Source organism: Balaenoptera musculus, chromosome 7 (assembly GCF_009873245.2).
Source record: "Balaenoptera musculus isolate JJ_BM4_2016_0621 chromosome 7, mBalMus1.pri.v3, whole genome shotgun sequence".
Taxonomy (NCBI): domain Eukaryota; kingdom Metazoa; phylum Chordata; class Mammalia; order Artiodactyla; family Balaenopteridae; genus Balaenoptera; species Balaenoptera musculus.
Window position 1 is genome coordinate 18,915,056 of NC_045791.1, and position 12,045 is coordinate 18,927,100.

The following is a 12,045-nucleotide window of genomic DNA, read 5'->3' on the forward strand; positions in this document are numbered from 1 at the left end:
TCGTCGTCACTTCCGTAGGAAGATCCTGAGGGAAAGTTCTCGGCTGTGGACTTGTGAGTATTACCCTGAAATATCTGTTACAAGAGTTTTCTCTCTAGCTTTGCTCCTAAGAGTGGGATCTCATTGGAGGCTCTTGCAGGAACACCACTGACCTCCCCCAGCTCTGCAGAGCCAGCCCACCCTTGTAGCGCAGGAGACTCGCAGCAACAATGCGTGAAGACATGCACCCATGAAAGCAGGCAACCACCCCGCCAGAAGCCACCTTCACGTCCCACGAGGACTGGAAATGAAACAGAGCTCATGACTGGGGGCCTGCAAGAAAACGAGCAATTGTGAGGGGCTCCCTTTTATTGGTGGAAGCCCCCTTGTTCTGGTGGGTGGGATGGAATCTCAGGGAAGAACTTAGCAGGGAGAGAGACAAGGGGAAGTCTGAAGGCAACCTCGCTACTCAAGGAAGAAGAATAAAAATGATGTTGAGCCGTCACTCCTGACCCACAACACAGAGCTATTTTTCCTTTCTTCCTTTTGCCTCCTTCTCCCTTACGTTTTTCTCTCTCTATTCCTTCCTCTTACCCAGACATGCTGGTGTCAACAGAGAACAAAGGCACGAAAAACAAAACAGGCTCACAAGGACCCCACGGCTCCTGTAGCTCCTCTGTCCTCAAGAGCCCCCTCCTCCCCGGGTTCCCCCCACCACCCCCTGCCCACTCATCCTCCGGATGTCACGTGGAGGGAGCGCTCCTCCAGGAAGGCCCCAACACGCCTCCCCCATGCCAGGCTTGATATGAAAGTCTTCTCTGTTCTCATGCGATCGTCTCTACCACAACCCTCATCACCCGAACCAAATGTATCGGTTTCTGGGTCTCTCCCCAGCTGTGAGATCCCTGGGAGCAAAAGCCAGCTCCTATGAGAAGTCAAGGACTTTGCAGGGAAATGAAAAACTTTAGCCATTGGTGCTGGTTGACTTTGAATCCCCAGTGCCTAGACAGGGGGTCCAGGGATCAGGAGGCATTCACATGGTAGCAACTGTGATTATTATCAGCATGTGGCCATAGGTTATTCACTGCCAATCGGGAACCATGCATGATTTTAATTATAATTGTTATCACTATTAGTGCACATGACTTAAGGAGGTTAGACCCAGACACTGGTCAAGAGCTCAAGGTAAAGAAGTCACAGTCTACTAACAGAGGAGCTAATGAGCTGGTCTAACACAACAGGACACAGAGAGAAAGCGCGTGGGAAAGGACGGGACCTCTCGGGCTCTGGGATCAGAAACTATACTTTCTTCTTTTGTAAAGTACACGACGGTTGACAGAGCCTTTGCACGTTCATCACATCATTTAATTCTCACAACTTCTGTTGTGGAGTAGGGGGCATGGCGCCCATTTACAAAGAGGAAACACAGAGAGGAAACACAATCTGCTGGAAGCCACACGGCCAATGAGCGGTGAGTTAGGCTTAGAGGACAAGCCTTCCGACAGCACGCCGTTTCCCCGAAACGGAGTGGCCCAGAGTCGGCTACTGCAAGCTGAAGCCAGAGAGAGAACAGCACTACTTCCACCCAGCCAGAGGGAGGGGGACCAGGAGGCAGGAAAGAGGGATGGAGGGGCCCGTCTGAAATGAACGCAGGCCACAAGTTGGAACTTTGATGAGCAGGTCAGAAACATTAAACATCAGACGGTTAAGAGCAGCAGCCGCCATGGCAGCACTGTCTTCTCATGACGATTCTCTTAAACAAACGGCTCACTTGAGCCATACCATAAACCTCTGATGGAAGTACTGTCCCCACTGTGCGTATTAGGAAGCCCAGGGCAGGGGGATGGAGCGACTTGCCTGCGGCGGTCACGTGGGTACGAGGGGCGGGGAGGGCGGGGAGGGCGGGGTCACACCTCCGAGAGCTCAGCCCCCGCCACGCCCACATCCCTCCCACACGCTAAGCAGCTTCCCTAAAGCACCTTCATCCACGGGATTCCATGTCACCCCTGAGTCCCCTCAATTCATACTTGGCCTACTTCTCCATTGCTTCTTGGTTCACCTGCCTGCAGGTTTTCCAAGAGACAAAGTAAGGGGAGCACACCCTGGTCAGCAGCACAGGGTGCAGGGGGCCCGTGTGGTGAGGGCAGCAGTGGAAGCCAGAAAAGCCAGGGATGGGACCAGCTGGGGGTCTGGGCACCCCAATCGGAAGATGAGAAGACAGAAAAGGGAAAACAAAACAAAAAAACAAATTCGAAAAGGAGAAAAAGAAGAAAGAAGACAGCAGTCCCGGACCTGAAAAGCCAACGAACAGCAGGAACATGTAAGCTCACAGTTACCAGGAGCCAGGACAGCCCCAGATGGGGAGACAAGGGCTCAAATCCAGGCGCTGCCACCAGCCAGCCGATGACCTCGGGAAGGTCACTTCAGCTTTCCGAGCCCCCATATGCCCCCATAACAGAGAAGCATACCACCTGTCCCCGCCTACCAAAGCAGGCTGTGGCAGGTGTAAAAACAGCAAGACGATGATACTCCTTTCAAAGCAGCCCCAGACATAAGGCCAGACTGTCACCACCGCATCTGTGGCACCACCCATGCTCCCCAACTTCTAGAACCATAGTTCATGCAGAGTTTCTGAGAAGGTTCTTTTGGAATCTGTTTTATCAATGATCCTACACGACCCCATGCAGGTCACGAGGGAGCAGATTTAAGCCATTTGCTCCTGAAGCCCTCACAGCAGACGCTGCAGACTCCTGTCTGGGGGTCCCCTGAGAGCATAGCTGGCCAGACTCCTCCAGCATGAGGCCACTGAGGGGCAGGCGACATCACGGCTCAGAGCCAGCTGACTTCACAGGTGGGAAATTCCTAATGGCATAGCTTTCTTATTCAAAACTCACCCATTCTTACAATTACTCACACTCTAAGAATTGTGCAGGTGACATTAAAAAGAAAGTTGCCGAGGACACTTCCCTGGTGGCGCAGTGGTTAAGAATCCGCCTGCCAATGCAGGGGACACGAGTTCGAGCCCTGGTCCGGGAAGATCCCACATGCCGCAGAGCAACTAAGCCTGTGCGCCACAACTACTGAGCCTGCGCTCTAGAGCCCATGAGCCACAACTAGTGAGCCCACGCGCCACAACTACTGAAGCCCGTGCACCTAGAGCCCGTGCTCCACAACAAGAGAAGCCACTGCAATGAGAAGCCCGCGCACCGCAACAAAGAGCAGTCCTCACTCGCCACAACTAGAGGAAGCCCGCGCGCAGTAAAAGAGACCCAACGCAGCCAAAAATAAAATATAATAAAACCTTTAAAAAAAAAAGAAAAAGAAAAAGAAAAAAGAAAGCTGCCAGGGCGAAGGGTGGGAGCAGGATGGACCTGGGACAGGGAAAACACTGCTTCAGACAAACCCACAGTAACAACTTGATGGAAATCATATATCAAAAGGCAATTCTGCAGATGAGGGCAAGAGTGAATCTGTAACTTGGACCTAAAATTCAGAACATCAAGGCCATAAACACCAGTCTCCCTGGTTTCTACCGCCACAGGCCAGGAGCAGCCAAGAGGCACAGGCTGTATTTGGCCTGCGGGAAACTGACTCCCAACCAGGGTTCCCAAAATTTAATTAGTTGCCCATTTATTTCACATTAAACATAGGTTTCCATGGCAATTCTGCTAAGGGGCCGACCCTTCCTCTGCGCACACACTGTCTGGATGCCACAGACCCAGGCAGTTTCTCCTGTTTTCGGGACTGGCTTCTGTGAGCCTCTGAGTTTGTGGCTGCTAATTCAGATGAGACATTGTGGACGGACGCTCATCTTGAATGACTGCAGGCCAGGGGTTTGGGCTCCCCAAACTTCTAGAGCAGAGAGTAGGAACCCAAAGACTCGGGATTGAAATGCTGTCAGATAACACCTAGAAGCATTTACCTGGTCCCCGTGTGCCACTCAGCTGATCAGAAGCCCTCCCCTCTGGAAACAGGAGATCACAGGCCTTTGTTACCTTTCTGTAACTCTGAAGGCTTAACAAACAAAATAAAACAAAACAACAAACCACCTTACATCTTTCCTTAGAGTTCTGATGAGATGACCATAAACAGGTGTGATTTTTAAATCGCACACCAGGACTAATAAAAGATGCAGTGGGTGTGAGCCCTCCCGGGACAGGGCCAGTCTCGGTACAATCACGGAGCTCTTCACCCTCTCCCGTCCCAGCCAGGGTGGGCATCAGACATTATACCTTGATGTGGAACTTAACTTGGTGAGCTTCTTCCCTTAAGAGTGTATGCACTGTAAGATATAAGACTGTTCCCAGTTAAAAATGGTTCCACTTTCAAGACAAGAACAAGGAGGGCCACGAACAAGGGTCCATGAGCGCAGCTACCTATTCCACGTCAAGTGAGCCGTGCTACACGTTAACTTTTAATGTCTAAATAAATGAATGCATCAACTAGCCCAGCGCTGAAAATTCCCACCAATAAACATTTCTTAGAGTGGAGTCAGATTTCCATCCCTTATAAAATGCAAAGATGTTATCTGACTGACATCTTAATCAATCGCGCTTAATACTTCTATGTCTACATTTTACCTAAGCTTCTGATTCTGATGGCATGGAACACAGGGTAGCCAGTCTGATGGAGGAAAAGGATGGAAAAGTCCAGGATCCCAGGCAACCAGGAAGATCAAGGTGAGACAAGCACAATGTGAGAGGAAGCACACGGAGTATAAGACATGGGATTGTTTGTTTGAGCTAGCTCTGCTGAAGAAGACCAAATCCATAGGTAGGTACACTCCTACCCTGCTCTCCGTCTTTCCTCCGTGTCGTGGAGATATTAGAGAACATGTTCCTTGCCAGCTGCGATGATAAATAATGGTTAACGTCCACGGGAGTTACTAAAGGAATGGCTCTAATGTCTGTTTCAAGTTGGCGGGGGTGGGCATACAGTACAACTTAGAGCAGTCACCTTAATAGCTCTACTAAATGCAGTGCAATGCCCCACTTCACTTTCATCTTCCCTACACACACACACACAAATGCAATACGTTACTCCCAAAAGATTAACATGTATTTTTCTAAAAGTGAAATTAAAGGTCTCATAATTTAGCCCTTTTATAAGATGGTGCACATAGCCCAGCTCAAACCAAATCACATCCTAAAAGAAGAGCCCATAATTTTGTATTACATCACTATGCAACTTACATACAGGTACACTTCATTTCATTCCATTTTTTTTTTTTTTTTTTTTGTTTACAAATTGAAAGTTTGTGGCAACCCTGTGTTGAGCAAGTCTATCGGCACCATTTTTTCCAACAGCATTTCCTCATTTCGTGTCCCTGTGTCACATGTTGTTAATTCCTGCAATATTTCAAACTTTTTCATGATTGTTATACTTGTTATGGTGATATGTAATGAGTGATCTTTGTTACTATTGCAGAAAGATTAAGACTTGCTGAAGGCTCAGATGATAGTTCATGTTTTTTGCAATAAAGTATTTTTTAATCAAGGTATGTACTTTTTTTTTTTTTAGACATAATGCTATTGAGTACTTAATAGACTACAGCATAGTGTAAACATAACTTCTACGTGCACTGGGAAACCAAAAAATTTGTGGGATTTGCTTTATTGCATTATTTGCTGTACTGCGGTGATCTGGCACCGAACCCGCGGTATCTCTGAGGTATGTCTGTACAGTGAAGCATTGTAATGGCAGCATCTTAATCTCCTGGTAGGTAAATCAGCTGCCTTCTAACGTGAAGGTAGCCTGATAGGAGAGCGTAAAAACATTCCTTATCACAGCATTCATAAGGGGCGGGGGGAAAGAAAAAGAATCAGAGTGCCTCTCACCCAGAAAACAAGGCAGTCAAAGACACACTTTAATATGAAATTGTGTCCCCCAGTTTTTGCATCTGAATGTCAGTTGTGTCAGAAAGCCTAATGTGAACAGATTTATATACTGAATTGAGGTACAAAGGAAAAAAATAAGTCTTATTATAATAGTGATTGAATGGACACAGAACAACAGATGGGAACAACACAGATCGGATCGCTCTGCTATATAAAAATCACTCCGTTTCTCTTAAGATAAAAGACTTTAAAAGTAGTCAAAAGATCTAAGAAGAGGGACACACAACCCAGTACCAGCTCAACTGCCTTTTTATCTTGCCCAGTGCTTCTCTCCACCAAGTCATTCACATTCTACAGTGAGTTCTTCTGAACTCCTAAATATTGTATGTTTTCTCTCCACCTGCCCAACTTCCCCCAGTACATCTGGGGTGGGAGGTAACACAGGAGGCTGGTACGGTCAGGAAAGAATCTTAAGACAAAAGAAGAACCTTACCACTTCCGGGAGCAGCTTAGTCGAGAGGTCATGGATGGCTTTGACCACTATGCATACGGATGACAGAAGGAATATCACCCCCAAGATGACACAGGCTCTGCAAAGAAACAGAACATTGGGACTCTTTACTGGGAGAACTCCACCCTGTTGATTTACACAATGACAGTGACAGTGACACAGCCCGAGGCACTGGGATCCACCGTAATTCGCCACACTCCCACCATGACCACCCCTAGTCTCAGAACTGATACAGAATCATCTCCAGAAGAATACAGTTCAGAGATGTATCACCAAAATCAGTCCCATGGGAAAGGGGCTCACCATGGTACATGACCTCACAGCAACCCACGAATGCTGGTGTGGGAGGGTCTTCAAGGCCATGAAATCCTTCCCCCTTGCCTGGCAACACAATATTTCACTCCTCCTCCAGCTGGAGGGTGCAGAGTTTAATAGCAAAGAGTGGAGGCTTTGGAGGGGGTGGGGGAGGGATGGATTGGGAGTGTGGGATTAGCAGATGCAAACTATTATAATACAGAATGGATAAACAACCAGGTCCTACTGTAGAGCACACGGAACCATACTCAATATCCTGGGATAATCCGTAATGGAAAGTAATATGAAAAATTTTATATATAAATGAATCACTTGGCTGTATAGCAGATATTATCAACATTGAAAATCAACTATACTTCAGTAAAATAAATTATTCAAAAAAGAGAGTGGAGGCTCTGGCACGAGACATCCCAAGCTCTACCATTTAACCTGTTGGTTGATCTTGGTCAAGCTGCCAAACTTCTTTTAGCCTCATTTTCCTCACCTGTGAAATGGGAATACTATTTCCTACCTGAAGATGAAATGAGGTAATTGCACAGAGCACAAAAAAGTTACCCATTAATGTTGGCTTAAGCAAAGTAACTGAAAAGCCCACCCTGGATGTCTCTTGATGATATGACAGGATAGACACCTTTGGATTTTCCTAAAGATAAAAAGAAGGAATAATTTGGTAATGACAAAAGAAGAGTATTCATGGCAGGATGGAGCGATTCTTTGAAAAGAAATGAGAGGAGAGAAGGAAGGATGAGGTCAGCCAAGACAGCCGGCACGGGGGAGGAGGAGCGAGTTAGGGATGAGGCCAAGGGTAAAGCCAGAGGACACCGAGACAAGGGTTGGGGGTGGAAGCTGGGAGGACGTCTACGGGCTTGGGCTGCATCAGCTCTCTCTGGCAACCCAGACACAGCAACGCACAGGAGAGAGACAGACAGAAAATGAAAGTAAGCCTGAGGAAATGATGATAGTAATACAATGGTCAAAATACCAAACGAAAAGGAAAAGACAGAGAAAAGAGAAACAAATACAAGAATGACTGCAGTCAGCCCTAGATCATTCCTGTCCCAACGTGAGGTCACCATCATTTGGCAGCCTTCTCAGCCCTCTTCCCCGGCTATCAGATAAAATCATTTTTCATTACCCACCTTGGATTCCCTTCTCTGCACTAACGGAATGGCCCAAAGTGGCACCTACGTAGAATCCTAGCCAACCCCAAACCTAAAGGTCAGAAATAAGCATGTAAACAGGCTGCTTGTGGTCTACTCAGTAGGCTTCTAATTAACACGTTAGTTGTAGGTTTTATTCTTTCAAAAACACAGACAGAAAGAAAGGATCATTGCGGGCTGGGGTGAAACACAAAAGAACATAGAGATGTAGGAAAAGTAACGCACAGGCTGGGGCTCTTGGTACAGGCTTGAGCAAAAGGAAATCCTGGCCCTGTAAACCAAAAGGATAATCTGCCCTGGGTGCCATACATCCCCATAAGGAGCCAGGGGAAAAACATACACTCACGGGGGAAAAAGATAAAGCAGGCCAAAAGCACACAGGGACGCAGCAGCAGGAGTGAAGAAGGCTAACGTAGGCAATGTGCCAGGCCTGGTCACCACAGTCCTGGCAGGGTGCTGGGGGCAGAGGGGCCACAGCCGAGAGAACAGTCATGCAGGATGAGGTGGCTTACTGGAGGGCCCTTTAACTGATGAGATACTGGGGCAGGACCAGGGATTCCAGGGCTTGGGAGAATCAAAGCTCCCAAAGCAACTGGCCCGAGGCCCAGCTGTGCCACAGGGAAGATGGCTATGGGCCCGCTGTGCCTGGCACTTAAAGCAACCATTTCTTCAAGCAACTGGGACCATGAGAGGTGCCATTTCAGGAAAAGAGTCTAAAAGTCAGGCCTCCATTCAAAAAGCTCCTGAGTGACTAGCAGAGACGCTCTCTGATTCATCCTTTCAGATAAATTCAACCCCCAACTTAGCTTCTCAGCCCCAACGGCAACTTACACTCCACTGGGGAATTTTTTGGAACAGTGGCCCAAGGACTGCTCCTTGGGTCAATTTCATCAGAATCTCTGTGGGTGAACCCAGGCATCTGTATTTGTTTAAAAGCTCCCCAGAAACAGAACTAGACCCACAGACATAGAAAACAAACTTATGGTTACCAAAGGGGAAAGGGATGGGGAGGGATAAATTAGGAGTTTAGAATTAACATACACACACTATTATATATAAAAATAGATAACCAGCAAGGACCTACTATATAGCAGAGGGAACTATACTCAATATTTTGTAATAACCTATAAGGGAAAAGAATCTGAAAAAGAATATTATATATATGCGTGTGTGTGTGTGTGTGTGTGTGTGTGTATATATATATATATATATATCTGAATCTCTTCGCTGTACACCTGAAACTAACACAACATTGTAAATCAACTCTACTTCAATTTAAAAAAAGTAAAAGCTCCCCAGGCAATTCCCTGAAGAATGTCTCACCCAGGACTAGACCCAGGGGAGGCCATGTCCTTAGGGAGCTTCCACTGTGGGGTAAAAATCCATCACTCTCTGGACAGAGGGAGCACTCACCCCAGGTACTGAGGAAGGAAGGGTCTAATGGTCCCTCAGAGACTTGCAGTACATCTGTTACTTGATCAGCCCTTTCTCCCTGACACGTGAATAGCGCAACCACCACTTGGGTGCTAGACCTTCTACAATTTATCACCCCATCCCCAAGAAGCCTCCATCTCCATGATCCTCTCAGGGGGACAGACACAGATGTCTGAGCTGCTTCCTGACAGGGAAGAGCGACGCTGCAGGACTCTCTGTTTCTCCTGATCACTGCAGGCATACCTTGATAATGCACAAAAGGTGGATTTGGATTTTGATGGATTTTGTTAAGGAGACAGGTATGCAGTGGTCTCCTTACATAATATCTTGCTTATACATTTTTAATCAAAACTACCTACCAATCCCTTAAGGGCGAGAACCATATTTTTATATCTCAGTATCTACAGCAGCACGCAACAGCTGCCCCTTCATGCATCTGTAGAGTGGATGTAATCATTAACTGATTACGTAATCACTAGCTGACTTGTAAGTTTCCCCCCCTAGAGTTTAAAGGGGCATCAACCGCGTACCAGTGGGCTTGGGAAGAGGAAAGGGACTCCTAACACTTGAGCCAAAATGCCTATGGAATAGCCCACACTGTAAAACAACTCTGAAATGTAATGAAAAAATCCAAAGAAATGGATGATTTGGTTTATTCGCGTTGAATTTTACAGATCTGTCGTCATATTTTCTTCACAAATATACCTATGAATATGCTCAAAATGTTTCAAAAACCTATCTTCATCTTCTTTTAAATGTGTTGCAAATTCAAAAGCCCACAGTCACCCTTCCATCAGCACTGCTGGAAGCCTGCGTGTCAGAGCTCCCCCAGAGCTGAAAGCAGCTATTATGAGCAGAGGGTGTGATGCTATTTTTTAACGTGTTATTAATAATATATTGTGTTTACACAGCAGCTTTCTCATCAGGTGCTGAGGTGCACATCGGCTCATAAATGCCCCGGTGGCCACTCACCAGACCTGGGTTTTTGTTTTTCTGTTATTTTATGGATTGGGAGCTGGGGGTTGGCGAGAGTTGTGTTTCGTAAACACAAGGAGTCGAAATGGGAAAGTTGAGGATTTGGGAGGCTTGCCCCAGGTCACCGCAGGAGTTTGAAGTCCACCCAGAAATAAAAGCCGGGTCTCCTGCCGCCCTCCCAGTGTCCAGCCACCCGAAGGCTCTGGCCATTCACGTGACATCCTCACCCCACCACTGCCCTGGGGCTGCAGTCGTCTCCGGGATGCAGGGGAGATTTGGGTCAGGAGCAAATACTGCAAATATGGCGGCTTCTGAATCGGCAAGTGTGGGCTGTTTCCTGGTTTGGGGGGAGACGGACGGGGGGCCGGGGGAGAGAGGGGGAGGGGAATTGTTCCATCAGCGCACCTTGGCCGTCACCTGGAGAGGCTAGCCTGGCACATGAAGAGGGCAGTGTGCCCGCAGAGCCAGGTCACCACAGTGAAGGCAGACTTCTCCTCCCTCCAGCCCAAATCCCGCAGCAGGAAAACACTGATTCAGAAAGAGGCAAATGATAGCTTTTACAACCTGTTTTTTGGATTGTTTTTTTAATCCACGCACTGGCTTATTAAGAGATCTCCAATCCTTACCAGATATTTGCCTTTCCTATTGTGATTTTCCCTTTCCTAGATACAAACAACTATATGTAAAATAGATAAACAGCAAGGATTTACTGTATAGCACAGGGAATTATACCCAATATCTTGTAATAACCTTTAATGGAACATAATCTACCAAAAAAAAAACCCAATTCACTATGCTGTACATCTGAAACAAACACAATATTGTAAATTAACTATACTTCAGTTAAAAAAAAATAAACTTTGGGAGGAGGGATAAATTGGGAGATTGGGATTGACATATACACACTACTATATATAAAACAGAGCAATTATACTCCAATAAAGATGTTTAAAAAAAAAAACATGATCAAAATTAAAATAAATAAAACCAGTTATTTCAAAGTTAAAACAAACAAACAAACAAACAAACAAACAGAAAACTAGAACTTCCCTGGTGGCGCAGTGGTTAAGAATCTGCCTGCCAATGCAGGGGACACGGGTTCGAGCCCTGGTCCGGGAAGACCCCACATGCCACGGAGCAACTAAGCCTGTGCGCCACAACTACTGAGCCTGTGCTCTAGAGCCCATGAGCCACAACCACTGAGCCCACGTGCTGCAACTACTGAAGCCCACATGCCTAGACCTCGTGCTCCCCAACAAGAGAAGCCACCACAATGAGAAGCCCGCACACCTCAACGAAGAGTAGCCCCAGCTCGCCACAACTAGAGAAAGCTTGAGTGCAGCAACAAAGACCCAACACAGCCAAAAAAAAAAAAAGAAAATAGATAACTAATAAGGACCTACTGTGTAGCACAGAGAACTCTACTCAATAGTCTGTAATGGCCTATATGGGAAAAGAATCTAAAAAAAGAGTGGATATATGTATATGTATAACTGATTCACTTTGCTGTACACCTGAAACTAACACAACATTGTAAATCAACTACATTATACTCAAATAAAAATTTAAAAAATAAAAAATAAAAAAATAAAATTTAATTAAAAAAAAAAGAAAGAGGCAAATGAACTATCGCCCCCTTTCAACACAACCTCCCAACCAACCCAGACTGAAGCTGCATTTAAATTCCCACAGGACCAGTGGTTGTCAAAGTGTGGTCCATGAACTAGCAATGTCCACATCACCTGGGGACTTGTTAGAAAGGAAAATGTCAGAGGCCACCCCAGACACACTGAATCAGAAACTCTGCAGATGGGACCCAGCAATGTTTTAATAT

General features: G+C 46.5%; 1 protein-coding gene across 1 annotated transcript in view; it reads right to left on the reverse strand.

Annotated features, from left to right (window-relative positions):
• Positions 1 to 12,045, reverse strand: part of TMEM163 (transmembrane protein 163) — a 256,499-nt gene that overhangs the window by 40,657 nt on the left and 203,797 nt on the right. Inside the window, exon 5 of the mRNA XM_036857046.1 lies at positions 6,310 to 6,406. Within this exon, the coding sequence (XP_036712941.1) occupies positions 6,310 to 6,406 (97 nt within the window). The remainder of the gene's footprint in view (positions 1 to 6,309; positions 6,407 to 12,045) is intronic.